Source organism: Antedon mediterranea, chromosome 2, assembly GCF_964355755.1.
Source record: "Antedon mediterranea chromosome 2, ecAntMedi1.1, whole genome shotgun sequence".
In the NCBI taxonomy this organism is placed as follows: Eukaryota; Metazoa; Echinodermata; class Crinoidea; order Comatulida; family Antedonidae; genus Antedon; species Antedon mediterranea.
The window spans coordinates 40437576-40465551 of NC_092671.1; the positions used below are offsets into that span (position 1 = coordinate 40437576).

The 27976-nt window shown below is 33.7% G+C and overlaps 4 protein-coding genes across 4 annotated transcripts; all 4 read right to left on the minus strand.

The window, feature by feature from the left end:
• Positions 1-253: 253 nt before the first annotated feature.
• Positions 254-12737, minus strand: LOC140041126 (uncharacterized). The gene is made up of 15 exons (XM_072087538.1): positions 12612-12737; positions 11822-12018; positions 11087-11549; positions 10706-10832; positions 9497-10290; positions 8922-9086; positions 8519-8635; positions 8072-8161; positions 7707-7864; positions 7506-7582; positions 5392-5596; positions 4902-5007; positions 4356-4470; positions 2881-3035; positions 254-2420 (listed from the first exon to the last, which is right to left on the minus strand). The coding sequence occupies exons 1-15, from the start codon at positions 12630-12632 to the stop codon at positions 1737-1739; spliced, it is 3474 nt and encodes a 1157-aa protein (XP_071943639.1). The 5' UTR covers positions 12633-12737; the 3' UTR covers positions 254-1736.
• A 462-nt stretch (positions 12738-13199) lies between these two features.
• LOC140039937 (uncharacterized) lies at positions 13200-15707 on the minus strand. Its single transcript, XM_072085532.1, has 4 exons — positions 15610-15707; positions 14917-15058; positions 14722-14773; positions 13200-14062 (listed from the first exon to the last, which is right to left on the minus strand). The coding sequence occupies exons 1-4, from the start codon at positions 15627-15629 to the stop codon at positions 13965-13967; spliced, it is 312 nt and encodes a 103-aa protein (XP_071941633.1). The 5' UTR covers positions 15630-15707; the 3' UTR covers positions 13200-13964.
• Positions 15708-18102: 2395 nt separating this feature from the next.
• Positions 18103-20131, minus strand: LOC140039938 (coiled-coil domain-containing protein 86-like). Its single transcript, XM_072085533.1, has 5 exons — positions 20014-20131; positions 19575-19696; positions 19231-19360; positions 18887-18961; positions 18103-18481 (listed from the first exon to the last, which is right to left on the minus strand). Exons 2-5 carry the CDS (start codon positions 19691-19693, stop codon positions 18416-18418), a joined length of 390 nt encoding a protein of 129 aa, XP_071941634.1. The 5' UTR covers positions 19694-19696; positions 20014-20131; the 3' UTR covers positions 18103-18415.
• A 2635-nt stretch (positions 20132-22766) lies between these two features.
• On the minus strand, positions 22767-27601 carry LOC140041129 (synaptotagmin-5-like). The gene is made up of 5 exons (XM_072087541.1): positions 27513-27601; positions 25830-25888; positions 24642-24774; positions 23987-24120; positions 22767-23671 (listed from the first exon to the last, which is right to left on the minus strand). Exons 2-5 carry the CDS (start codon positions 25839-25841, stop codon positions 23486-23488), a joined length of 465 nt encoding a protein of 154 aa, XP_071943642.1. The 5' UTR covers positions 25842-25888; positions 27513-27601; the 3' UTR covers positions 22767-23485.
• Between the last annotated feature and the right edge of the window lie 375 nt (positions 27602-27976).

Below are 27976 nucleotides of genomic sequence, written 5' to 3' on the forward strand. Positions count from 1 at the left end.
GTATGAACAATTTGATAAACCAATTATCAAGTCCTCACTTGCTACGTTATTTTGTAACTAGATGAAATTTTTCGAGAATAAAATATATTTACATTTACCTTTTGTCGAAAGAAATCATTTTGAAAGGATAACAGAGTTACAAAAACACAAACAGTTTTATGTCTTAATAATTTTAATGTCATAAGCAACATCTCGGTCCTGGTTTCCATTTAACTTCTTATAATAGCTCGTACAGAAATTTATTTTCATATTGGACGGTGCATGCCTGTTCCTATCAACTGTTCTCTATAAGAACATTGTCATAAAAAATAGACTCGCCCGTAAAAAAAGCTATGTTCAGTAAAATTGGTAAACCAAAAGAGACCTCCTTGATATTAAATATCCATTAAAATATGGATAACAATCTACCATTATATATTTCATATACTGAATATTATTATTATTATATACATGTCTTAATACTAATAACAGGTTAAAAGGAAATAGCAACAATATTCATTTACTGTACATATACTTCTGTTAACAAGGTTAATATAGTGTAAAATAATATAGAAATACTTTTATACATAATCTTCATTTGACAATGCTGCTTTAACTTGTACAACATCTTGAAAGCATATCTTTTAACTTAATCTTTATAAATGAGCTAACATATTGGCCAATTTCTTTTTCACATTTTTAAACACTTTGAGGTTAGATACGGTAGCTACCTTGTAAACAGCATTCTCAAATTGTCTTCTTATTCTAGTTTATAATAGTGTTTATCACATCAAGATATTGGTAATAATCAACATGACCATCAACAAAATAAGTTTAGATAGTCTTGCTAGACACATACACACACTTATACAAAGAAATTAAGTAAAGTAGTAAGTCTTGGCAAATTTAGTATTACAATTTTTAAATTATAATTTACAGTACAACGTTGTACCAATACCTATTACAATGTTAAAATATAAAAGCAGATTCAATATATTAAATAGTGTACAGCCATTGTAGCAAGATATATTATAATTATTAAAGAATTATACATTTTTAAACACTTACTAGCATAAACTATGATTCATATTTAAATTATTTCTCATTAAAACTTCTTAAAAAATAAATTTTTTAACAAAATCAACATTCCTCTTTTTGTTTACAATTTCATTTAGTACCAGCCCTTTTCTTCGCCAGCCTTTTTTTCAACCATTTTTTTTAATCAATTACTTTGTGTTTAACCACAACTTGCAGCACCTTTTAAATAAAACTACAAGCTATTACAGTAAAAAAATGTGGAAAAAATCCAATATATAACAATATCAACTGCATGGTTAGATGATGAAGGAAGCAGCTCCATGGTTAGCTTAACCAGATATATACTGTACTAACCATATAAGGAAACAAACTATTTGAAATCTTCTTTCCTGTATTTTTCTAGTTGTTCACTAAATTATACAGCTTTTTGTTACTACTATACATTTGTAACTAAAGCCACTAAATACTAAATCATTATATTTCAAATTTGGAATATTTAATTTACTGTATTTATATCATATAAACATATACACAGTATAAACATTATTTTAGTTTATAAAAAGTAATTAAAAAAAATTACTTAATACATCAACATGAAAGAAATCTTTAGCGAATATAAAATACATAAAATAGCTTCTTTTATATGACAGTTAACACAGCCACAGCCATAATTTTACAATTGAGTAAACAAACTTATTGGCTTAAACTTAAGTTATCTTCTAACTATTCACCATTTCTTGAGGCATGGTAGTGGTGATTGCGCTTTCATCATCTGAATTCTTCAGTGAGAGATCTTTAAAACATGACTGAGCTTCAACAACCCAATGTGCCACTCTGCTATCAGAAGAGGACGTATCGTCAACTTCCACTTGGGTTTTCTGCGACTCCTCTTCCGATTCATCCTCATTGACATCTTGGTCATCACGGTCTTCAATCTCTTCAAGTTCGTAGAGGCCATTTCTGTCATCTTCATCGTCCTCGTCAACATCCACTTCAGTCACATCATCTTTCTCACCGGCTGTCGGTTCTAATGTTTCTGACGAAGCTTTAGATGTTGCTGTTTTTGTGTCATCATTATTCTGAGTGGCATCAACAGTAACACGCATATCCCAAGTATTAGTTTTACTGGAATACACAAAGTTATCATGGTTTGCTAGGACATTGCCTCTGCTGTCAGTCTCTGGTTCTGGGTGAGGGAAGTCTTCTGATATTGGTTCTGAGATGACACTACTGAATGAGATGCCACTGCATCCAGATAGGTTCCTATTGTGACCCATGTAATGGCGTCGTTTGGTTGAGCGCGCCACGTTAGCAGCTTCAAGGTCTTGCTGGTATTTCTTAATCATTTCATCGTACTCTGTTCTAGCTTTTGATGACAATTGTAGTAGTTGCTGAAAGGTTTCCTAGACAAAATAAATTACAGAGTGTAAAGCTCTGTCTACACTATAACATCACACATATAGTGTGCCCAAATATGGTAGTGATATTATGTCATCATGTCCATATATGGGCACATCACACATATAGTCTAATGTGCCCAAATATGGTAGTGATATGACATCATCATGTATATATATGGGCACATCACATTTTCTGTCAAATAAAGTTTGATGGTGTAGAAAGAGCTTTAGAGTTAGTATTATACATGTCAAGTATATAGTGTTTTAGTTGCTGTTTCAAAAATAGAATTGTGCAGCCTGTAATACTTAAGACACTCATTTAGTAGATTCAGAGTCAACCCAGGAAACTGCAATTAAGTTTAGGACCTAAGTTAAGAGCATTGGATTGAAAGTAATTAACTGTGACTGGTGTAACACGAATTGAATACTGGTTTAAACAGTTACCATAACATTGTTTACTTACCTCAGCACCATCATAGTTGAAGAGGCCAACAACACTGACTGGGACAAGTTTATTGACAGCACTGCCTAAGGCTTTGCGCCCTAAAGCAAACACCAGTGGAACACTCTGTTCTTGAGCTAACGTAGAAATGTTCTCTAGAGCATCGTCTAGGCCACCTAAAACAAAGTCAACAATCAGTTATTTTTTATCCAATCGTGAGATTGTGGTTTGAATCCAACTATTGCCACATTGCTTGTATCCTTATGCAAGACACTTTACTTACATTTGCCTCTCTCCACCCAGGTGTATAAATTGGTTTAAGATCAAGACACAACTTTGCACTGATTACTAGCTGCATTATGGGAGTATGTTTCCATACACGTTTGATCCAAAAAAAATGATGTAAAGCACCTTTGAGCATAATTACTCATGAAATGGTAGTCTGGGTTCCAGACGGAGTTTTGTCTTAATATTAGTAAAAAGATAAATATTTTGGCACATATGGCGTTTCATGCGTATACTACTTGATTTTGGATACTCCGTCTGGGGAAACACGCACAAGTCACGTGGTTTGACACCAAGAATTCTTGGTGCATACGATTATCCGGTTGACTAGTTTCAGCTGCATGCGATTGGCTACTCACTCGTACTCCGTTTTAATATTCATATTTCAGAATTTCAAAGACTCAACAACTAAGATGATGCGCATGCGCTATGTTACGTTTAGACAATGTGTACTTGGGTACATTTATGAAAGTTTCTGAAGGCTAGAAATTATTTTATATGCCTAGTAGTCTGGTAAACATTTGATGGGATTTTTCCCAAGGACATGAAAACTCGTCTTGATATGATAGGCTAGTTCTCCGCAAATCAAACATTGAATGGATCATTCATTACGCGGAGATAATTTTGATTTAATTCCCACCCAGACCCTGTCCTGTTCGAATTACCTCCTGTTCTGTGTGGTGGTGTAGCCCTGTTGTTGTGTGCCGCCGGTGGTGGTATGTAGGCCTACTTTATTGGCGTTTTATTTGGCAGGTCATACGTGCGAATTGAGTAGGACCTACGAAAGAGGCCTAGGCCAAGGACTAAACAAAACAACTTTGGCATTACGATTTTATATTTCAACAGTCTCGATCGTACATTCAGCACTGTACGTACTCGATCTTTTTCATTTTGAAACAAAATGATCATTGGTTGATTCGAAATCCATATTTACATACCGCCCGCCCCATATAGCCAAATACGGTATGATAAACTACGTCATTTTTATCAGACGTTTGCGGTCTGCAAATCGATTTCTATACGTGTTTCACAAGTCTGTATTTTCAGACAAAAATCGCGGTCGAAATAAAAAAAAATAAATAAAAAAAAAATACATAATACAGACTTGGGGCAAGTCTAATGAAATGGGTGCTATAGAAATGTGGTATTATTATTACAATCCTCAATAAGTACCCTAGCTATGTATAATTATAATGACAGTAACACATTACCTTTAGCTTGAATCTTCTCCAAGTTTGGTGACACTATAATACATTTTATCTTCTTCAATTTCAAATGTTTTGTAACTTCTCGGAGGCCCATAACAATTCTCCGTTTAGACTTGGCCTTAAATAAATTTGAATAAAGTTATAATTTACACATTTATTCTTAATAATACATTTTGTAACTGTGTCTGTATCCATGATGTACAACCACCATTACTGGTTATCATGTACTATTGGTTAGGGTCATGTGTCTGTATCCATGATACCATCACTGGTTATCATGTACTATTGGTTAGGGTCATGTGCAATAATATTAATTTATAGCAAAGTGTGTTTTTGAGGAATTACTTTCGATGTCAATAGTGTTCAGTTGGTCTTTAAAAGTGGCAATATTTGGTGCAGTTCTAATGTTCTGATCTAATTGGTTCCACTTAGGAACTGTTCACTATTAATTTGATTTTTTTAAAAATGGTATCACAATGTCCATATCAAACAAATAAATTAATAACACTATTGATAAATTTACTTCTATAAATCTATTGACTGTACTACCTTTGTTGGGTCTTTGTGGTACTGCCTATCTTGGAATTTAATAAGAGCTTGTAATAATGTGGTACAGCACGCATCAATATCTTTATCTAAAACTTGATTGCAGTATCTAACAAAACCAAAACAAAACATTGATGAGTAAGGTCATTCATTTACTTTATCCATCTGTTCCTAAAAAAGGTTGATTTAAAGATGTACTGTGCCCCGCTCTAAAAACATAAAAAATGAAGATTAATAAAATCAGACTTTTAAAAGGCCATTTTAATAAAGTTATTTACTTCTGTAAAAAAAAAAAAAAATTTCACTTATATAAAGACAAACGAAACAGTACAAAACCCATTGTTTGACAGACAATTTTTGCTTTAAATTACATTTTATCCAGTTTTTGGTCAAAGTGAGACGCGAGATTAAAATGGCAAATTGAACAAACAAATTTCTTTAAATCAAAGCATAATGGAAATAAAAACTTAGCAAAGACAAAGAAAGTACTTACTCCCTGAAACGACGACTATGTATCTTACTTGCTACATTGGAAGGTGAATTGATGTTCATGCTGGTGGCAGGACTTGAAAGACCAGAGCTAAGGGGAGATCCAGGAGACATTGGACTTAAGCTCATTGGTGACATCTGACTTACTGGTGATAGGTCACTCTGAGAACATGTCAGGCCGGATATGATTGACCCTCGTTCACTTACAGCTGTGGGATAACAATACAATGTTTACTAACACAATACAATGTTTACTATTTATAAACATGTTATTCATCTTTATCTCACTAATGGTGAAAATAACATATTGTACATTAACCAAAAATAATTATAATAAAATGCTGATGTAAATTAAATACTGTATTTCTGAATGTCATGTTGAAAAACAAATCCAAATAAATGGCACAAAAGGAACTAAGTAATGTGCAATATTTAAATCCTTACCTTCTTGTGACAGACCCAGGCTAGTATCGGCTGTGTTCATGTTTAAATCCTTACCTTCTTGTGACAGACCCAGGCTAGTATCGGCTGTGTTCATGTTTAAATCCTTACCTTCTTGTGACAGACCCAGGCTAGTATCGGCTGTGTTCATGTTAAAATCCTTACCTTCTTGTGACAGACCCAGGCTAGTATCGACTGTGTTCATGTTTAAATCCTTACCTTCTTGTGACAGACCCAGGCTAGTATCGGCTGTGTTCATGTTTAAATCCTTACCTTCTTGTGACAGACCCAGGCTAGTATCGGCTGTGTTCATGTTTAAATCCTTACCTTCTTGTGACAGACCCAGGCTAGTATCGGCTGTGTTCATGTTTAAATCCTTACCTTCTTGTGACAGACCCAGGCTAGTATCGGCTGTGTTCATGTTTAAATCCTTACCTTCTTGTGACAGACCCAGGCTAGTATCGGCTGTGTTCATGTTTAAATCCTTACCTTCTTGTGATAGACCCAGGCTAGTATTGGCTGTGTTCATGTTTAAATCCTTACCTTCTTGTGACAGACCCAGGCTAGTATCGGCTGTGTTCATGTTTAAATCCTTACCTTCTTGTGACAGACCCAGGCTAGTATCGGCTGTGTTCATGTTTAAATCCTTACCTTCTTGTGACAGACCCAGGCTAGTATTGGCTGTGTTCTTGTTTAAATCCTTACCTTCTTGTGACAGACCCAGGCTAGTATCGACTGTGTTCATGTTTAAATCCTTACCTTCTTGTGACAGACCCAGGCTAGTATCGGCTGTGTTCATGTTTAAATCCTTACCTTCTTGTGACAGACCCAGGCTAGTATTGGCTGTGTTCATGTTTAAATCCTTACCTTCTTGTGACAGACCCAGGCTAGTATCGGCTGTGTTCATGTTTAAATCCTTACCTTCTTGTGACAGACCCAGGCTAGTATCGGCTGTGTTCATGTTTAAATCCTTACCTTCTTGTGACAGACCCAGGCTAGTATTGGCTGTGTTCATGTTTAAATCCTTACCTTCTTGTGACAGACCCAGGCTAGTATTGGCTGTGTTCATGTTTAAATCCTTACCTTCTTGTGACAGACCCAGGCTAGTATCGGCTGTGTTCATGTTTAAATCCTTACCTTCTTGTGACAGACCCAGGCTAGTATTGGCTGTGTTCATGTTTAAATCCTTACCTTCTTGTGACAGACCCAGGCTAGTATTGGCTGTGTTCATGTTTAAATCCTTACCTTCTTGTGACAGACCCAGGCTAGTATTGGCTGTGTTCATGTTTAAATCCTTACCTTCTTGTGACAGACCCAGGCTAGTATCGACTGTGTTCATGTTTAAATCCTTACCTTCTTGTGACAGACCCAGGCTAGTATCGGCTGTGTTCATGTTTAAATCCTTACCTTCTTGTGACAGACCCAGGCTAGTATCGGCTGTGTTCATGTTTAAATCCTTACCTTCTTGTGACAGACCCAGGCTAGTATCGGCTGTGTTCATGTTTAAATCCTTACCTTCTTGTGACAGACCCAGGCTAGTATTGGCTGTGTTCATGTTTAAATCCTTACCTTCTTGTGACAGACCCAGGCTAGTATCGGCTGTGTTCATGTTTAAATCCTTACCTTCTTGTGACAGACCCAGGCTAGTATCGGCTGTGTTCATGTTTAAATCCTTACCTTCTTGTGACAGACCCAGGCTAGTATCGGCTGTGTTCATGTTTTCAATATCTCCAGAGGGTTCATTAGCAAGGCCACTAAAAAAACAAGATTCACTATAAATTTATTTATGAATTTGAATTACTTATACTTATAATTGTATATGCTGTAAATTTTGGACTAAATCATAAATAATATGAATTACGTGATAAATAAACATACTCATCAGAAAGACAATTTTCATTTAAAGCTCGCTGTCTCTTCTTCTCCTCTCTTTCTTTCAGTATCACTTTCTTTAATGCGCTTGGCTTCTTCTTAACAGGATTTTCTCGTTCCTTACCACGCTTTTTAGGTGCTGTTGTGTCCAAGGGGTTTAGCGCCTAGGAGTACAAAAACATTACACTCAATTAAACCTATATTTACGGTTAAGGGAGCAGAGCTCAATGAGTTGGCCTCCATCCACGTGCATGCTGCTTCTTAAAAGACATGGGCTATCTTTCAACTTGATTTTCACTTTAATAAGTTTCTGTGAAGTTGAAACAAAGAGTGAAAAAGCAAAACATCTAAATATTATAAAAAATATATACCTTGAATTCTTCAGATTTTGGACGAGAATTGACAGAGCTCTTTGTTGCTGCTAATGCTTCTTGGTTGTTACGAACATCTTGCTGCTGTTTCTGGAAATTAAAATAATAATTCAATTGTCTTGGGTGAAGGAATACATGTATCATGCCAACAAGATTGAAAAAATCTAAAAATAGGACCAAGCATCCAATACGTTCTATCTTAAGCTTGGTTCCCACTAGAACGTAACGCAAGGACTTAAACGCAACGCAAGCGTTTTAACCAATGAAAAGCGAAGTTATAGACAGTTAGCAATCACAAGCGAATAAGCCATCGCTTGTGATTGGTCAATTCACTTGCGTTGCGTTACGTCCTTGTGTTGCGTTGCTAGTGGGAACCACGCTTTAAGAACACAGTGCTAAAGAAGTACCATTAACTGTCAAGAAAGCTGTTTAATTAAGTGTAATTACCTCCAATGCTGCTAGCATATCACCAAGGTCAAACTCTATCGGCATTTTAGTGCGTTTGTTGGGCTTCTTTAAATTCTCTTGTAATTGTTTCTGCTCTTGAGTAATTTCTGAATATTCCTATATTTAAAATAACAATCAAAAAATGTTAGTGACTGAATGGTTAAGATAGGACCAGAGTAACCAGTTTCTCCCAATACAATTTGTATGCAACAATTCTTATGACATCGTTTACAAAGAGTAGAGGTTTACCAGTTTGAGTGTCTTTCTTTCAAGAAACTTAAACCTCTGTCTACACTATCAAACTAACGTGATGTGCTTAAATATGGTAGTGGTATATGTCCATATATGGGCACATCATATTGTCACATAAAGTTTGATAGTGTAGACAGAGCTTAATACTTACTCTAGCTGCTGCTTTTGCTGCCTGTATTGCTTTTTTGCGGCGTTTTCTGGCATTCTTGCCGTCTTTAATACCACTTGCTACCACATCAGGGGACATCAGTGTTTCAGGTTGGATTATTTCACCTGGCTGTATTAACTCATCTTCGTTTCGGGACTCATTTTCTATCTGGAAATAGAACATATACTAATGAACAAAAAGGTATGTTGATTCTGCTACAGTGAACCACTTTTAAGGCCAATTTAAACAGACGAGCGGTAACGGTAATACAAATATAGAATCTATGTTATTATTTATGACCATTTACACACGGAGCAGGCGGGTGGTTTCCGCTCTCAGGATAGATAAGATTCTACGTGAGAAAAGCTACACGGTTATCCGCTTACCATTACTGCTCGTCTGTGTAAACTGGTCTTTACAGAAAACTATGAGAACGTGTCCAGTATCTTATACAGTCTTCAGTTAGCCATATCATTTGCGTGGTTGGAAAAACTAAATATTTTTCTGATGATATGGATAATTTTATTAAATGTTAATCAAGATTAGGAAAAATTTTGTTAAATTAAGTTGATACTTACTGCATCATGGTGCTGATGGTTAAAAGTTTTCTTGACAACAGCACTGTATGAATGCAATGTAACCTGGTTGTCAGCGGTATCACGTTTACCACCAGGCAAACCAGGGTATTCACTTGTGTCATGTAGCTTTGGTGGCTTCACAGTATGATAGCCTACATGCTCACTATCACTTGATTTTATATATGATCCTTTGTCTTTTGCAGATGGATATTCTACTTTTTTGTTTTGCGATCTATGTGGGTTAGCGATATTAGATCGGGCTTGGTTACCTTGTGAACGGGAATGATTTGGTGGCCTATGGGCCTGAGTTATTTGGTTGATGAGCACTGGGTTCTGCTGCTGGGGTTTATGTCCAAGAGCATTAGCGTAGCTCATACCATGTGCAACAGGCATGTTATAATGATTTGGATTATTATGAAATGCTGGTGAAGGCGAAGGCATAGGCATCATCACACCAGCTTGTGCAGCAGTGTGTTGTTGCTGATGTCGCGGATGTTGATACTGCTGTTGCTGTTGGTGGTGGTGCTGATATGGAGAATAAAATACTCGTTCTTGCGGTGGTGTAAAAACTGAAGGTTTCTCTACACCCATTCCAACTGAAGTAGACGTACTAGCATGCATATGCTTTGGGCTGTAGTAGCCACTGTCATTGTCCATATCAGATGATATGCTTGCTTGTGTCACATCATTTCCAGTTTGTTGTCCCTGTGACTTCCTCATACTTGATAGATGCACATTTTGTAGATGACTTGGTAATTCTGCTAAAGTTTTATCTGCTATATCTGGACAGAAATCTGTATATAGAAAATACAAACATTTTCATAAATAAAAACCAGGTAGAATTTTATTTTTCCATTTTGTATGAATAAACATTTAAGTAAAGAGTATCAGACTGTAACAAGTTAAGAGCACTCCGTCAACACAGCCTCTATCAAATCAACACAGCCTCTATCAAATCAACACAGCCTCTATCAAATCAACACAGCCTCTATCAAATCAACAAAGCCTCTATCAAATCAACAAAGCCTCTATCAAATCAACAAAGCCTCTATCAAATCAAAAGTAACTTATATTTCTCTTATAAACTCATAATAATAAAAAAAAATCATTTTGGTAAACTAAGAGGGGCAAAATCCAAGAGAGAGGAAGCTGCTAAAACGAAAAAGGTATCTTGAATTTTGTTGAATAAATAATAGAAAACAAAAATACCTGTCTGATGTGAGGCATCTACCATCATTAAAGTCTTTGCTAGTTTTTTAGTCTCTGGAATCTGTCTACTTTTAACATGGATATTCTTCTTATAATCTGGCATATTTCTTATATTACCATGCCAAGTCTATAAATAGAAACAGGCGACATTGCAGTTTATTTTTGTAAAAAAATGATTTCAAATCCGTAAATAAATCTATAAAAAAAATATTTATTGTATAAAAAAAAGATTTCAAGTGAAAGAAAAAAATTGTTTTTCTATTTTTTCCTTTTTTACTACAAAAGAATTTTGTATAAAAATCGAAATAAGTTAATTAAGCTAAATGCATTGCACATATTAAAACAAATTAGCTAAATCTGAACAAAAACTTAGATTCATACCTTTTGGCGTTGACGTTGTACATGTGGTTGCTGGTACGTATTCTGATTATAATGGTAATTATTCATAGGATAGTGACCCATCTTGGAGCCATAGCTCATGCTATAACCAGTATGATAATTTGGCATAGAGGTAGCATTTGATAGTGGGCCATGGTTTACAAAAGCATTATAAGAATTTGGTGCATTATATTGAGGCGGCATATCTCTGGCATCCCTTTTGCTGCCATAAGTCTGGTCGTGGTACTGGCCTGAGAAGGTGTGGGGTTGTTGAGGTGGGTAGTGTTGGGGATGTGTATTGGCAAACACTGGTGGTGGATGCTGCTGCTGTTGGTAGACATTGGAGTTGTTTATTTGTTGCGGATATGCTGGATGGTATGATTGTGGAGCATGACCGTGCGGTGGAGCATGACCGTGAGGTGGGTGACCTTGCCATCGTGGGTCATTTGATGATCCATTGGACGCGCTGAAAGAAAACAAAATTACATAAAATTAATTTAGATTCTCTTTTTCCATTTGAATGAAAAATAATTTATATTTTAACATCAATCTTTGGAATTTATTCTGAAGACACAGTAACTTGGAAGAAATTTAAATTACTTGATTTATTGTTGTTTGTAAACCACAGTAAACTATAAATATTGTATTGATGTCTACACAAGTTGGTAATGAGGTAGGGGTTGCTGAGGGTGTTGTGTGTTCGGCCTGAGTGTCAGAAAAACCAACTTAAAAACAAACCTTTCAGCAACAAATGGAAAACAGCTCGTCATGTATCTTGGTAATTCAGTTAGTGTAGGCTGTGACATATTGTGGTTTTGTGTAGTTCCTGTGTATTGCTGCTTGCTGTAATAATCTTGTCCATGATATGACATCCCAGCAGGTTTACTGTTAGATCCTGGCACAAATGGTTCAACTTCAGCAGACAAAGCTGTGTCCTTTAAAAGGGATAGGAAATCGTGAATCCTATTTCGTTTTTTCAATTTAATTTATGTAAATAATATATTTAAAAATATATATAAAATGTAAACAAGTGTACAATACAATATTTATAACTACATAAACAGGTATTTTTATATATATGTTTATGTAGTTTACAAATGAAAGTAAGGATAAGCCACAAAATTATACTGTCTGAGTCATTTAGTACTGGAAAAGATTAACTAGGCCTAGGACTAGTTAGGCTAGGCCTAACTAACTTTTGTTTGTTTGGACTGAATTCTTTTAAATTTTAAATATTCAATTTAATTATTAAGTATCTCATATATTCAACGTTTCGTAGTATTTTACATGTAACTAGCTCCATGTTATAATGAGTTTTAAATAAATAAGTATTTTTCAATCTTTTCGGAACTAGCCTCTAGGCCTAAGGTGTGGGCTTCATATCACGCGTCTGGGAAAGCAACCCGCCGCCTCGCGATGTTCTTTTCTCGGACCTCTACTACTGCTAGGCCTACAATTACTCAAAATGTGGGAATGAATTACTCAGAAATACAGTCTTATATCGAACTATTTACCATGATATTCTTACCTGCATAGATTTTCGGTCCATGTTTGCTTCTTAGACATTCTTATTAATAACTTAAATACGTAACAAAAATCATTTTACATCATAAACACGCCTCTGATCGGTGAACGATGTACAAATGATGATAAACACAATTCGCGTTGCGATTTATTTCTCGTGTTAGAGATTACGTCATGAAACCAAAATACACTTGTGAGCACATTATATGTGCTGAGTACATATAAATCTTTTGTGTATCGGGCGTATGCTTTTTTCCGGGTCTTTTTCTTTGAATATGACGATATAAATAAAATAATAATAATACAATATATATAAAATGTTTATCAAAAAAATGTTAAAGCTGCTCATCAGTTTTAATTTTTCAGATAGAGACCAGACAACAAAAATTACTCAACTGCTGAACGAACCTCATATCCGATCTATCGCATTGATTGGAATTGAGGGGGTGGGGGCCAAAATGTATTTCTCCTTCCATATGATTACCTACTTTCGGTAGTAAATATCCCTGTACAGTATGTCCAATCTTTGTCAATCATAACTTTTAGTATATTCAGTTTGAAAACGACAAATACTTCAAACACTGTATCCAACTCATGTTATGTTCTGTTTATTGTTTTTTAAACAAAGTTCTTAGCTTGTTAGTTATTTATTGTTTTTTAAACAAAGTTCTTAGCTTGATAGCTATTTATTGTTTTTTAAACAAAGTTCCTAGCTTGATAATAGTCATGACGTGTACCTTGTAAGAGGACACAGTAATGAATAATACTGTTTCTCATCTGGAAGTGTGTTCAACCATCCGACATGATGCATGTTCAAAATACTGTATATTATAATTATTCATAATATTAAATGTCACTGCACTTTCTATTATTAGATGCAATAGCTTCAATATATCCTTGTTGTAAACTGTAACATTATAAGTTATGTACATTTGTAGGGAATAAAGACAGGAAATATTTATGAACTTTAAATGTTACATTAGTACATAAAGGTATATAATATTTAAACATAATTAATGATTTATCATAATAATAATATTACATGTCACTGGACTTTCTGCAGATATATCCTTGTACTGACATTTAAAAATAAACAGGTTATAAACAAGTTATATACCTTTGTAATAAAGAAAATTAAGAAAAACAATATCTATGAACTTAAATTATTTAGTACATAAAAGTATTTAATATTTAAACAAGGCATGCGTGTATACACACAGTAAGACACCAACTTACAAATCAACATAAAAACATATCCTTAAAAGCATTGTGCAATGTATCTTTGCCAAATAAATTTATTTTACAATATAATTACATTGTTAAAAACATAAATTATCCTGATAGTTTAAAAAGTGTTCTACTTTAAATAGCCAGTGAGGCTATTAGCAGCAGTTGATGAAAGTTGACCAATTTTATCAGGTGATGATGCCAGACTATCAAAGGACCATTTCACTCCTAAAACATAAACAACAGTTAATATTATCAAAAGAATATATGAATATTTAATGTATTTAAAATGTAATTGTTATTGTATGTTTTCTATAATCTAAAACAACAACAACAATGTTTTCTAACTTATGAATATTCACTTTTATGCATACATTTCTTTTATCATGGACCATTTGTAAGAACATTATTTTTAATGAAAATGTCATCCATGTAAAATAAGTTTATAAATAAATAAATAAAAAAAAAAAAAAAGTAAATGCAAGAATTTGAATGGAAACGAAAGAATTTACGAATTAAGAGACGTTTGCAATGTAACTTAAAAATAAAATGTATATGATAAAAAGGATCGACACAATTCAGAAACATTTTCAACAACAAATGAGTAAAATTAACTAAGTACAAAGCACCAAACTAAATATTTCCTGTCACCCTTTGGTGCTTTGTATTTTGTTAATTTTATTCATTTGTTCTTGAGAATGGTGCCATGATGGTTCTGAATTGTTTCCATCTTTTTTATCATATAATTTTATTTTAAAGAATGGTGGCAAAATTAAGTCCATTCAATTGATAAGACATTTGTATGCTCTTTGATGGAATAAGGGGCGGATCCAGGGGTGCAGAGGCAGGGCCACTATTTCAAAATCATGGGTCTGTTTAAACTTTACCTGAATTCCATTTTTCTAACACCAAATTGGATACATTGTTTTTATCTGGCACCTACAAAAAAATGTAAAAAAACAGCACATTACAACTCGATACCTTGAACATTTTGAAACAATATCATTTTAACCAAATTTAAACATCAATGATATTCAGTGTTAAAGTTGAGATTGTACTTAATGTAGTTAGATTGTTTGTACCTGCTCAAAGTAATTGTCTTTTACAGTTATTGAACTGGTCAACCTTGTTAATGCTAGAGATGATTGATCAGACTGAGACCACACCCCTTCTACGGCTGTGACGTATATGGCTCCTACTCCTATGCCAAGTTTCACAACATTCCTATATGACAAACAATAATATATCAAAGTTAAGGCTACTCTAGAAAGATACTTTTTTGGTTGTTTGTTTATGTTTGTCTTTATAAAAATTAATAAATTTAAAACCTATTTATTAGGTATATTTATTATTATTTGCAATTTAAATTACCCTCCTAGCTAGTAGTAGTACTAGTAGATTACATAAATACAATTTGATATACGGTAACACTTAGACCTTGTTTTCTCTAGTTTTGATTTGGGCCCACTATTTCTTCTTAAGCTATGGTAGGCTGGCTGTGCACAGGATCAAGCATGCACAAGCATTCCCCTCTCCGCGCGTCGGTCGGCCTAGGCCTAGGCTAGTAGGTAGTACTAGTTACTAGGCCTAGCCTAGTACTAGTAGGCTAGCCGCGTGGGCCTAGCTACAAAATTAGGATGCATTATACAAGGTATAATTTATATTTGATCTTTAATGCCTTGTTAAAATACAAGAATATATATAATTGTTTGTAACAAGCAAAAATACAGTATTTAATACAAGGCCCTATGTTATCTTATAAAATCACATCCTACTTTAACAAACCAGCGGCCATGTTTCGTTCCGGCTATATTATATCGAGGTATATTCAGAGCATCATTTCGACGATCGAGCATTCTCTACTTCTACGGAGCGCCATTTATGCCTTTATTTACTTCCGAAATAGAAATAGTACTACGGTAACTCTGGTTCAGTGGACCAAATTTAGCACCAGCATACAGTGCTATAAAATAGAAATAAGTCACTAATTTTAATATCTTTTCGTAAGTTAATACACTGTGCTCAAGTGGACCTAATTTGGCTCAGGGAGATAGCAGAGAAATAGTCACATACAAAAACATCGAGAAAAAATACATCTGGAATTTAAAAATATTTCAAACTTGGTATATATGTTCAATATTGGTTACTCCATCCGTAAACCAAAAGAAACAATAGTTTCAAGGCACATCAGTGATTTTAATAACTTGCGTTTGCTTAAGATAATACTTATAAAAAAAACATACAATTCCGACGCATATGTTAAACTCTAATAATGATTTTTACAAAAAAAAAACGGTTAGGAATTCGATTTTTTCCCTGTAAATTGAGCAACTAAACTTAAAAATACACCAAGAAATATATATTGAATTCGAGGTGTATTTTTGTTTTACAAAAGAAATGTTCGTATGTTAATACACTGTGCTCCAGTTGATCCAATTTGGCACCAATGGGAGCACAGGGAAATAGTCACATACAAAAACATTGAGAAAAAATACTTCTGGATTTAAAAAATATTTCAAACTTGGTATATATGTTCAATATCGGTTACTCCATCCGTAAACCAAAAGAAACAATAGTTTCAAGGCACATCAATGATTTTAATAACTTGCGTTTGCTTAAGATAATACTTATAAAAAAAACATACAATTCCGACGCATATGTTAAACTCTAATAATGATTTTTACACAAAAAAAAACGGTAAGGAATTCGATTTTTCCCTGTAAATTGAGCAACTAAAATTAAAAATACACCAAGAAATATATATTGAATTCGAGGTGTATTTTTGTTTTACAAAAGAAATGTTCGTATGTTAATACACTGTGCTCAAGTGGACCCAATTTGGCACCAATGGGAGCACAGGGAAATAGTCACATACAAAAACATCGAGAAAAAATACTTCTGAATTTTAAAAATATTTCAAACTTGGTATATATGTTCAATATCAGTGATTTTAGTAATTTCGTTCGTTTAAAATGTATATTTACGGATGGAGTAACCGATATTGAACATAATATATACCAAGTTTGAAATATTTTTAAATTCCAGAAGTATTTTTTCTCGATGTTTTTGTATGTGACTATTTCCCTGTGCTCCCATTGGTGCCAAATTGGGTCCACTTGAGCACAATGTATTAACATACAAAAAGATATTATAATTTAGTGACTTTTTTCTATTTTATATCAATGTGCTCACTGGCACGCGCGCCAAATTGGGTCCACGTATTAACATACGAAAATATATTAACATTCAGTGACTTATTTCTATTTTATATCACTGTGCTCTCCTGGCGCCAAATTGGCTCCACTTGAGCACAGTGTATTAACATACGAAAAGATATTAAAATTCAGTGACTTATTTCTATTTCATATTACTGTGCTCTACTGGCGCCAAATTGGGTCCACTTGAGCACAGTGTATTAACATACGAAAAGATATTAAAATTCAGTGACTTTTTTCTATTTTATATCACTGTGCTCCACTGGCTCCAAATTGGGTCCACTTGAGCACAGTGTATTAACATACGAAAAGATATTAAAATTCAGTGACTTTTTTCTATTTTATATCACTGTGCTCCCCTGGCTCCCAATTGGGCCCACTTGAGCACAGTGTTATTAACATACGAAAAGATATTAAAATTCAGTGACTTATTTCTATTTCATATCACTGTGCTCCTCACTGGCGCCAAATTGTGTCCACTTAAGCACAGTGTATTAACACACGAAAAGATATTAAAATTAGTGACTTATTTCTATTTTATATCACTGTGCTCCACCGGTGCTAAATTTGGTCCACTGGAGCAGTTACCGTAGTACTATTTCTAAATTCGGAAGTAAATAAAGGCATAAATGGCGCTCCGTAGAAGTAGAGAATGCTCAATCGTCGAAATGACGCTCTGAATATACCTCCCTTTTTATTTGTATTGATTGTAATGTTGATTGTTTGATACAATAAAGAAGAAGAGGTTTTGGTTGTTTTTGTAATATAGAGGGATTAGGTATGAAACGCCAAATACGCATAATATTTACTCGCATCACATACATGATACTCATATGGTTCGTGGTTCACTTTAAAAAGAACATATGGCTAGTGGAAAGATCCCAATCCGGTAGTAGACCCTGTTATAGCCAAAGCAAACATTTTCTAAACATAAACCCATGATAAAATTGAAATATATTACTTTTATCAGTAAATCATCATTTGAAATAAAGTGGTGTATTTTAAAGACAATTGGTTTATAGTCATTAATCATAATCAAGTTAATATACTAAATTAAAATTGTTTAATTCATTGTCTTTATTTCCTTTTATTAAAAATACAACAAATTTTCGACATAAGTGGAGATCCTCCTACATCTTTATAGAATATTTATCCTATGTACAAAGTTGTTTTGAGATCATGCTTATCAGAAACTCTACAAAAGATCTTAAATAGTTGCAGAAAAAGACATTTTGGACCAGTTTAACGTTGTTTGGTATTTCACTGTATGATTATTAAATACAATTCTAGTAGTGAGTTTTTGACTTCTTAAAATGATATTTTAAATGTTGAATAACAGCTATCCTGCAAATGCTGCATGACTGATTCATCTTTTTTCTATTTTACGAAGATGTTTCTTTTTCATTCTTTTAATTTTTGCTGTTTTCGTAATCTAAAGAAAAAATTAATGATAAACAATTAGGTAAAAAATAAAAGTGTCAATGAAGTATTGTTTTATCGTTTTATTATAACTTTATGAAAGAAGAATAGATGGAAGAGATTGTAGACATGCAACCAAGAGTAAAAGCAGTAAATTATATATCAATTTTAATTTAATATTCAGGAACATGGCTTAATATTCAGGAACATGGCTTAATATTCAGGAACATGGCTTAATATTCAGGAACATGGCTTAATATTCAGGAACATGGCTTAATATTCAGGAACATGGCTTAATATTCAGCAACATGGCTTAATATTCAGCAACATGGCTTAATATTCAGCAACATGGCTTTAGTTGAAATTTGAATGAGAACTACTAAAATCATGGCCTTGAAAGGAATGACAAAATACTTACAACTTGTACCACTTCATGTTTACGTTCATTTTCCAATTTACGTTTTAAATTCTCTTCCCGCCTTTGTTTTTTTAACTTAAAAAACAAAACAAAATATGGCTCATTTGAGTTCCAGATGTACTTTGATGTGTTATCTTATTTATTTATAACAGGTCAATTAAATAACCGAACCTAATTAGCAAACTATAGTAGTAGTATATTGTTAAATACCATCACATAGCATTTTAATGTGTTAAGGCTCTTTTTCTATATTTCCTGTATAAAATCAAGCTTTTTCACTTTAATAAGAAGTACAGTACACAATTTGTTATTTTTCATTTTAACCTGTTGATGTATGTGGTTACCTCAATTGCATCTCTTTTAGCTTGTTTCAACTCTTGTTCATAGTTCTTTATAGATTGCTTTTCTGCTTTATCTTTCATCTTTCTTCTCCATGAACTCCTTAAAGGCTTGTCATTTTTTAAACCAGAAAATCTGAAAGATGACATTTTTTTTCAGGTGACAACTATTATTATATAGTTTTTCTGCAATTGTGCTTTACAGGTATCGTTACAGATTTTTTTAAACAAGAATTTAAAGACAACATATTTCAGGTATTAATGTTTTTTAAAATATAATATAATTATTAATATAAATTATAATTATTGAGAAACTTTAACATAATAAAACATTCTCCATCATTTATTACCTTTTTGTTTGCTCAGTCTTCCAAAGTCTACCCGATTTCGGTCTTCCTTTTGGTTCCTTCATCGATTGTTTTTTGTACAAACATATTTTATTAATAATATTAAGTGTATCTTCTTCCATTTTCTTTAATACAAAATAAAACAGATTTTTAACCTTATATGATTGAATAAGAAGTACTGAATTTGATTAGTAGTTTTCTTCTATGTTGTGCATCAGCATTCTAAAAGTACTTGAATCACTTTACTAATACAATAAATACAAAAACAGGGCGAAATGACCTTCCCACTCTCCAACAAGTGTCGGGAAGTGATTGAAATTGAAAGCGATCCGTCTTATTTCTACTGCGTAGGCTTACGTACGTACGGATGCCTTTAATTTAACATATGTACGTACGGTATTCAACACTTATTTATCTCTATTTGAAGCAATAATCGACTTACCTATTTGTAGGCCTAATATGTAATATAATAATTAATATAATATTAAATAAATACTGAACTAAAATAGCCAACACGTGTGGAGTAGCCTACGTAACATTCATCATTTGTTTCTTTTTACATAGCGCCACCAGCGTTTTGGTTGATCAAAGTATGAAACGTCATATGTGCCAATATGTTTTTATTGTTTACGAATACTGTACTAAGCTGAATCGGCGTCAAAGAGCTGCTGGGCTTCCTTTTTAAAATGTTTGTGTTAAATTTAATGTTTCAACTTATATTAATTGTTCAATACGTTGTTTTTTATAGGGTCGCAAACACATGCGTGTTACAAATGTAACTAGGAGGTAACACAAACGTACGTATTTTTCGTTTATAGAGACTATGAGGACATTTGAGGTAACAATTACTTAACAATTTCGTCGCGTTCCGTAGTAGTTCAGAAGAATACCCATGTCTTTCAGACAGTGTGATTATTTTTACACCTTATCGCGCTTTTTTATTCTAAATTAATATCATACCGTAGATCTTGTGCACTCTCAACTTAATTGTAGGCATTTGTCGACTTCGTGAGATGAAGATCAAGGATGGAGTACATTTACAAATGATAACATCCGCACTTTCAGATAGACTTAATTTATACAATCGGTGTTTTACGCTAGTGGAATACAAAGGTTAAAGCTTTCACCCATTGACAGTTTGAATGATTTTTATGATTATTAATTAGTACATATACTTATTCATCTTCCCGTATATATATTTATTTTTTCGTTTATAACAACGGTAACAATTAGCAAAAAAAAATGTCGCAATTATAATGCAATAAAGACAGACAACGTAACAGCTGTGTTCCATTTTGCGACCCATCATCTACATCAAACCAAGAAAGCCGCTCAATTACTTAGAAATGTTCAACAGTTTAAGCGCTTTGATCTCGATAATAGAGTTACAATTAAGGAGTTATATTAATCATTAATATTCTAAGTGTTGATACTTAAGATAGATGTATTCTCATGAAATTATCGACACTTTCAGTTTTAGATTACGAGGGATAAACAAACACTATTTTGACCAGCAATCTGTTTAATTGCCCTAATACCAAACAAACATCGTCAGTCCTCATTATCAGCGACGACGTAGGGACAAAGTTTACATCGCTTAATGCGTGTTCAGTTGAATATGCTACATCAAGACAACATGTCGTGTTTTAAATCGGTTGAATATACGTACTACACCAAGACACGTGTTTTAAATGTTATACTTTAATTTATATGTGAAATTACAGTTTGAATGTGATAAATGGGACAATTGGTTAAAGAGTTGCTTTAAAAAAGTGAAGAGTAAATTAATTCTAGTGAGGATTTTAAACTAAATACCTATGCGGTAATAATGAATTTATCAATAAACCCAACATTGGATTTCTTTGGTAGCTGTATTGGTGACTTCAAAACTTACCATGAGAACGTTGTACAACACGTTGCTCTCATATGTATTCTTACACTTATGTCAATCTGGTGTCTTATCACATTACTCTGCAATTTATTTGTTGTTTGTGCTGTTATACAAAGTGAGGATTTACACAATGTGGCCTACTACTTTCTCGTAAATCTAACCATTCCTGCTATGTTTATTTCTGTTGTTTCGCAACCTTTTATCGCCTGGCTGATGTGGGTAAATTGGTGCACTCGTTCCGAAACAACTTGTTACTTGTTTTCGATATCCATCGATTTTGGATTCACGAGTTTTCTGTTTAGTACTCTTGCATACACTACTGCCAGACATCACGCGATATTTCGTCCATTTGTTTACCAAGCACGAATGTCTTCTAAACGCTTTCTTACTTTGATTACAACATCTTGGATCCTAAGTGCCATTGCAACATCACTGCCGACAATAGACTGGATGCCATGTCAAAGATTCGAACCTATTGGTGATCTATCAATACTAAAACCATACGATACACATTGTAACTGCTACCCGTCGTGGCTGGTTCGCAATAAGCCACTTACACTAACAAGGCTCTATGTTTTAATTTTACCAACGATAATCTTAATATTCGTGTTAGATTTTCATACGATTCACATTGCAAACGTTAAAGCCAAGAGGTTGGCCAATATGAGAGCTCGCTACACACAATGTTCAGAGACATCTAGTAATGATTCAATAGATTATGAAGATGGACGAAAGCGTACAATGTTGCTGATATATCTCTGTGCCTCGTTTGTTGCATGCTGGTTACCATTTTTCATCATTATTCATGTATTAATATTTTACTCAGGCCCTGGTGACGTACCTCCTTGGGTTGTTTCATTCTTTACAATGATGCCTCTGATGACAGCTAACATTGCACCCTTCCTTATTGCATACAGAAATAAAACTGTAAAGCGTCTGTTTAATAAATATTACACTTCTGTGGTACGATTCTTTAAGAAAGGCAATATCGTATATCCTATATCAGTGGACACATAAACATTTAAATATGTCTTTTGATATCCGTATAAAGCTCTGTCTCCACTATCAAACTTTGTGACAAAAACATGTGATGTGCCCATATATGGACATGATGATGTCATATCACTATCATATTTGGGCATATCGCCACCATAACTTTCACATCACGCTTTGTTTTGTCAAACTGATAGTGTGGACAGAGCTTTAGTTGGAATCACCTTTGATTCGAATGCTTGATTATACAAAGAAACATGCTTATTTTTTGGACATTAGACACTGAATAATTTGAACAGAATATTTTTCTTTTTCTCTATATTTACGAGATTCGATCAATAACAATACATAATGCCGCATCCTTCTAATATTTACATTAACTTCGTTAAGTCATAATGAGAATGTGTATAATTGTATATAAAACTGTAATAAATGTTTAACATAGTAACATGAGAATCGATAGATAGATTTCGACTCATCGATTTTCTAAACTCTTCTTGTATATTATTTAATCTTAACTACAATTAGATTACACTTTCAGAACAAATTTACATTCAGTGGTGCCACTATTGCACAACTTTAGATAATACGATAAAACAGTAGAAATGCTAAACTATTATTATCAAAATATCATTATTATCCATTTTAATATTCTCATTTTCAAAACTATAAATGTTGTCAACGTTGACTTTTTAAAGAAATAAACAAAATGAATGTAAGTCTACAAAATGCGAATTTCCATTAGAAAAACTCAACAACTCCGTCTTGAGTTTTTAAAATCCAATATGGTAGCTCGCGAAAAGTATTCTAAATTCTAAAACAACGATTTAAGCTTGGTTCCCACTATGACGCAATGCAAGGACGTAGACGCAACGCAAGCGAGATGATCACCAATGGCAAGCGACAGTTCGATGATCCATCGCGTTGTGATTGGACAACTCGCTTGCGTTGCGCTTACGTTCTTGCGTTGCGTCCTGGGAACCAAGCTATACTCTGCATTAACATCCATCCCATGATGAGTTGGTGTTAATCATGATTTGCTCATATCTGGCGCTGACAATTTATGCCACATGACAACCGGCTTTTGAGGATGCGCAAACATGTCTTTCCAATGCTCACGTCCACTCCCTGTGACGTCATGATTCAACACAACTTCTCCTATTGGTTTATTCTTTAATTTATTCCACTCTGTTACTGCCACCACCATAGTTAGCTCCTATAAAGATCAAGAGGCGTAAGTTTAATTAGTTTAATTATTTGTATTTTTTAAGTAAATGAAGGCAAATTTGGTTTATGAAATCGATCATCTATGTATATCAGTATAAGCATATATTTATTTATTGTAACTACTTTTAACACTGTAACATACAAATGAGAGAAAAAATGTTTTAAAAATATAAATATAAATGTACACATAACAGAGTATCATAATAAAAGTGGGACGAACCCACACAAGACAGTGATACTTGAATGTTGTTTTCCGTCTACTTACGTAATGAATTACATTATTAGAATGTATGTCAGAACTTACGTTGATTTTGTCAAATGGTACATCGAATACGAGTGTTTTGTTAAAGAAAGGGTTTAGCGTTTCCTTTATCACCCTCGTTTTCTTCTTAGCTAACGATTTTTGGAAAGCTATCAAAGTAACTTTGACGTATGGATCTGAAACAAACAAAATATTAGGTTGATTGTCAAGAATTTGAAGGTGTAAAATTATCAATATATAAACACTTTTTTGCAAACGTATTTGATTTAATTAGTCTTATTGAGTTTATATGACGTCATTATTGATCTTTGTAGACGTATTTACCGTTCTATACGTTACCGTTTTATGCTTTACCGTTGTATGCGTTACCTTTCTATAATGCGTAACTCTTCCATGCGTTCTCGTTATATACATTATCGTTCTATAATACGTTACCATGTTATGCGTAAAGCGTGGTTCCCACTAGCGACGCAACACAAGGACGTAACGCAACGCAAGTGAATTGACCAATCACAAGCGATGGCTTATTCGCTTGTGATTGCTAACTGTCTATAACTTCGCTTGTCATTGGTTAAAACGCTTGCGTTGCGTTTACGTCCTTGCGTTACGTTCAAGTGGGAACCAAGCTTTACCCGTCTATGCGTTACCGTTCTATTACGTTACAGTTCTATTACGTTACCGTTCTATAATACGTTACCTGATAATCCGCTCTTGTCCATTGCCTTTAAGTCTTTCGCTTCAACGATGTGCACCGACAGTTTTCTTTCCGGGATGACGTAACGAAGGGAGAAACATACCTCTCCATAACTTGGGGGTGCAAGTGTTTTCTTCTACAAGCCAACAATTGTTGTTATTTCATGACGTAAGAATAACCCTATTCTACTGCCAACGCATAGTGAATACCTCTTCATACAAACAATGTTACCATAACCAAACGTGTCATCAGCCATATCACCAATATAACAACACAAACAATGTTACCATAACCAAACGTGTCATCAGCCATATCACCAATATAAACAACACAAACAATGTTACCATAACCAAACGTGTCATTAGCCATATCACCAATATAAACAACACAAACAATGTTACCATAACCAAACGTGTCATCAGCCATATCACCAATATAACAACACAAACAATGTTACCATAACCAAACGTGTCATCAGCCATATCACCAATATAAACAACACAAACAATGTTACCATAACCAAACGTGTCATCAGCCATATCACCAATATAACAACACAAACAATGTTACCATAACCAAACGTGTCATCAGCCATATCACCAATATAACAACACAAACAATGTTACCATAACCAAACTTGTCATCAGCCATATCACCAATATAAACAACACTAACAATGTTACCATAACCAAACGTGTCATCAGCCATATCACCAATATAACAACACTAACAATGTTACCATAACCAAACTTGTCATCAGCCATATCACCAATATAAACAACACAAACAATGTTACCATAACCAAACGTGTCATCAGCCATATCACCAATATAACAACACAAACAATGTTACCATAACCAAACGTGTCATCAGCCATATCACCAATATAACAACACAAACAATGTTACCATAACCAAACGTGTCATCAGCCATATCACCAATATAACAACACAAACAATGTTACCATAACCAAACGTGTCATCAGCCATATCACCAATATAACAACACAAACAATGTTACCATAACCAAACGTGTCATCAGCCATATCACCAATATAAATAACAACACAAACAAATCAAAGGTTTCAACACAGAAATATATTTCTATTCTATTTCTATGTTCAGAATAGACAGTTTTATTGGTTATATTTTTCACTATTCTTTAATCCGAATGTCAATAATGTAAACCTACCTTCTTTGCCATCCTCACAATATCCAATTTATGAATCAATTTTTAACCAGATGTTTTTCCTGAAAAAAAAAAGGATTATTATTTATATAATACAATAATTATCATAATTCATAAATGAATTATTTTTAATGAGGCTTGCGTGTCGTATTTTATCTGGCAGCAGGCACAATATGATATTCCCGAGGTTTTAAGATTAGCTCCATGCTCTGGTGTTGTGGCTATGATACATAACATTGACAATTACACTGACGTCATCATTATTTAATACCGGTACTGAGTACCAGCAAGTAACGTCAACACAATAGAGTATTAAAACCAGTTACAATTATTTCGTCACGTAACTGCAGTATTACATGACAACAATTGGACTAACACGACTGTTCAGCACAGGGTGCAAATTAACACTGCTTTTGTCGTTGGATAGTGAAGCCATAAAATAAACAAGAAGCTACAAACTAACATCTCAATAGTAGTCCCATAAACTATTTTTTTCGGCACCGATGCTGTAGACTTACAGAACGTCTTTCGGATGAAGCATTAAGCATAGGCCTATACTTATTGGTTTACTTTATTGCATAATGCTAGGCCTACTTCGGTACTCTCTAAATTTACCTTTCCTCTAGTCAGGCCTTATCTCGTTTTAAAACAAGAAATAACGAGAAAAAAGTAGGCACTCTACATATTCAGTAGGCCTACAAAACACATCACAATGATAATTGGATTCAGTTTATAATGTTAACTATTACTTTATACATTTTTGTATCCTCGGTGTACTCATACAATGGCGTACTAATAATACTTTAATAATTATAAAAATAAGAATTATATCACAGTCTTCTTCAGAAAAGTGGAATGTGTCATTAAATTGACCTGATAATATAACAGAATGCACACGTCGTAATCTGGCGTATTATAACTCAAGCACTGCTATTCTATTATTGTATTTCGTTTAATAACTTTGTATTGTATGTTACTGTGTCCTGAATAGTACTGTAGTCTATTTATAATTTCACAATAATCCTGGATCCGTCACTGAGATTTCTTCGATAAAAATTACAAAATTATCAAAGCACTGGTCTAACAATCCAATCACTGAGCAGATACATCCGTATGCTTATAATATTAATTCTGTGATAAAAGGTTGATTCGATAATCAATATTATTAATCGATAACAAATGACGAACCGATGGTACATAAAAATGGTGTCAAATTCAATATATTTTAAAATAGTAGGATTAACTATGTACCGTATCATCCCACGATAAACTGAATTGAATATCATTCAATGTATTCACCAGGCAATGTGAATTCATCACATTGCTTCCGCGATGTTCTGCTCCGCTCTTTAAAATCAACAATGTTAAAATCGGAATTATTATGGCATAAATAATATCACAATACAAATATTCTTTTTATTGACAATATAAACACTCGCAACACGAATAGCAATAGAAGTATAATACGTCTGTATACTTTCAGATTAAAAACCTGTTATATGGCTTCACAGTGCCTGTATAGGCATACAATACTACAATACGGTTCCACAAACCACCAGTTGGTAGAACTTTTTGTGGCGTCACATAATTATTTGGACTTATGTGACATGGGGCTTTACTGTTAAAAGCTTACTAACCCGTTTGTCTACATTAACTTATACAAACACATTGAAAGAACCATCTTACTTGTTTTTAGACGTGATTTACACTCAGCTGAATACTTCCAGGTTGAAACTCCATGTCTATTTCGTTTGATTGTAGGAGGCATTGAACCGAGGAATGTTAACAAAAGAAGTTAAACAATAGATTATACTGTAGGATATTTTGTTTAAACACCAACAAATTAATAGCGCCACCTTTTTACCATTATTAGTGACCACGGTTATACCATGGAGGAATTATTTAGATTTAAATAATGATTTAGATTTAAATAATGATTTAGATTTAAATAATGATTTAGATTTAAATAATGATTTAGATTTAATTCATTCCTTTATGGTTATAGTATAAGAGCCCCTCCCTTGTGACACCTCTTGTCAGATGACGCCAACGCCACGCCGTGCTATGGGGAAACTTTCCATGAACGAATCCTTAATTGGAGTTCTTATGGCTTAATTAATAAAAATATTACTTAAATTTAAAGAACATCG

Excerpts from the sequence above, each read along its gene's own strand:
- LOC140041126 (XM_072087538.1), bottom strand. The coding sequence starts at position 12,632 with ATGGACCGAAAATCTATGCAG. Across the intron at positions 12,019-12,611 it reads TGGACCGAAAATCTATGCAG|GACACAGCTTTGTCTGCTGA; the intron begins GTAAGAATATCA and ends TCCCTTTTAAAG. Across the intron at positions 10,291-10,705 it reads AGATGCCTCACATCAGACAG|ATTTCTGTCCAGATATAGCA; the intron begins GTATTTTTGTTT and ends TTCTATATACAG.
- LOC140039937 (XM_072085532.1), bottom strand. The coding sequence starts at position 15,629 with ATGGCCGCTGGTTTGTTAAA. Across the intron at positions 15,059-15,609 it reads ATGGCCGCTGGTTTGTTAAA|GAATGTTGTGAAACTTGGCA; the intron begins GTAGGATGTGAT and ends TTTGTCATATAG. Across the intron at positions 14,063-14,721 it reads GTTAGAAAAATGGAATTCAG|GAGTGAAATGGTCCTTTGAT; the intron begins GTAAAGTTTAAA and ends TTTATGTTTTAG.
- LOC140039938 (XM_072085533.1), bottom strand. The coding sequence starts at position 19,693 with ATGGAAGAAGATACACTTAATATTATTAATAAAATATGTTTGTACAAA. Across the intron at positions 19,361-19,574 it reads AAGACTGAGCAAACAAAAAG|ATTTTCTGGTTTAAAAAATG; the intron begins GTAATAAATGAT and ends GTCATCTTTCAG. Across the intron at positions 18,482-18,886 it reads AACATGAAGTGGTACAAGTT|ATTACGAAAACAGCAAAAAT; the intron begins GTAAGTATTTTG and ends TTTTTTCTTTAG.
- LOC140041129 (XM_072087541.1), bottom strand. Across the intron at positions 24,121-24,641 it reads GGACAAGAGCGGATTATCAG|ATCCATACGTCAAAGTTACT; the intron begins GTAACGTATTAT and ends TGTTTGTTTCAG. Across the intron at positions 23,672-23,986 it reads TACCATTTGACAAAATCAAC|GAGCTAACTATGGTGGTGGC; the intron begins GTAAGTTCTGAC and ends TGATCTTTATAG.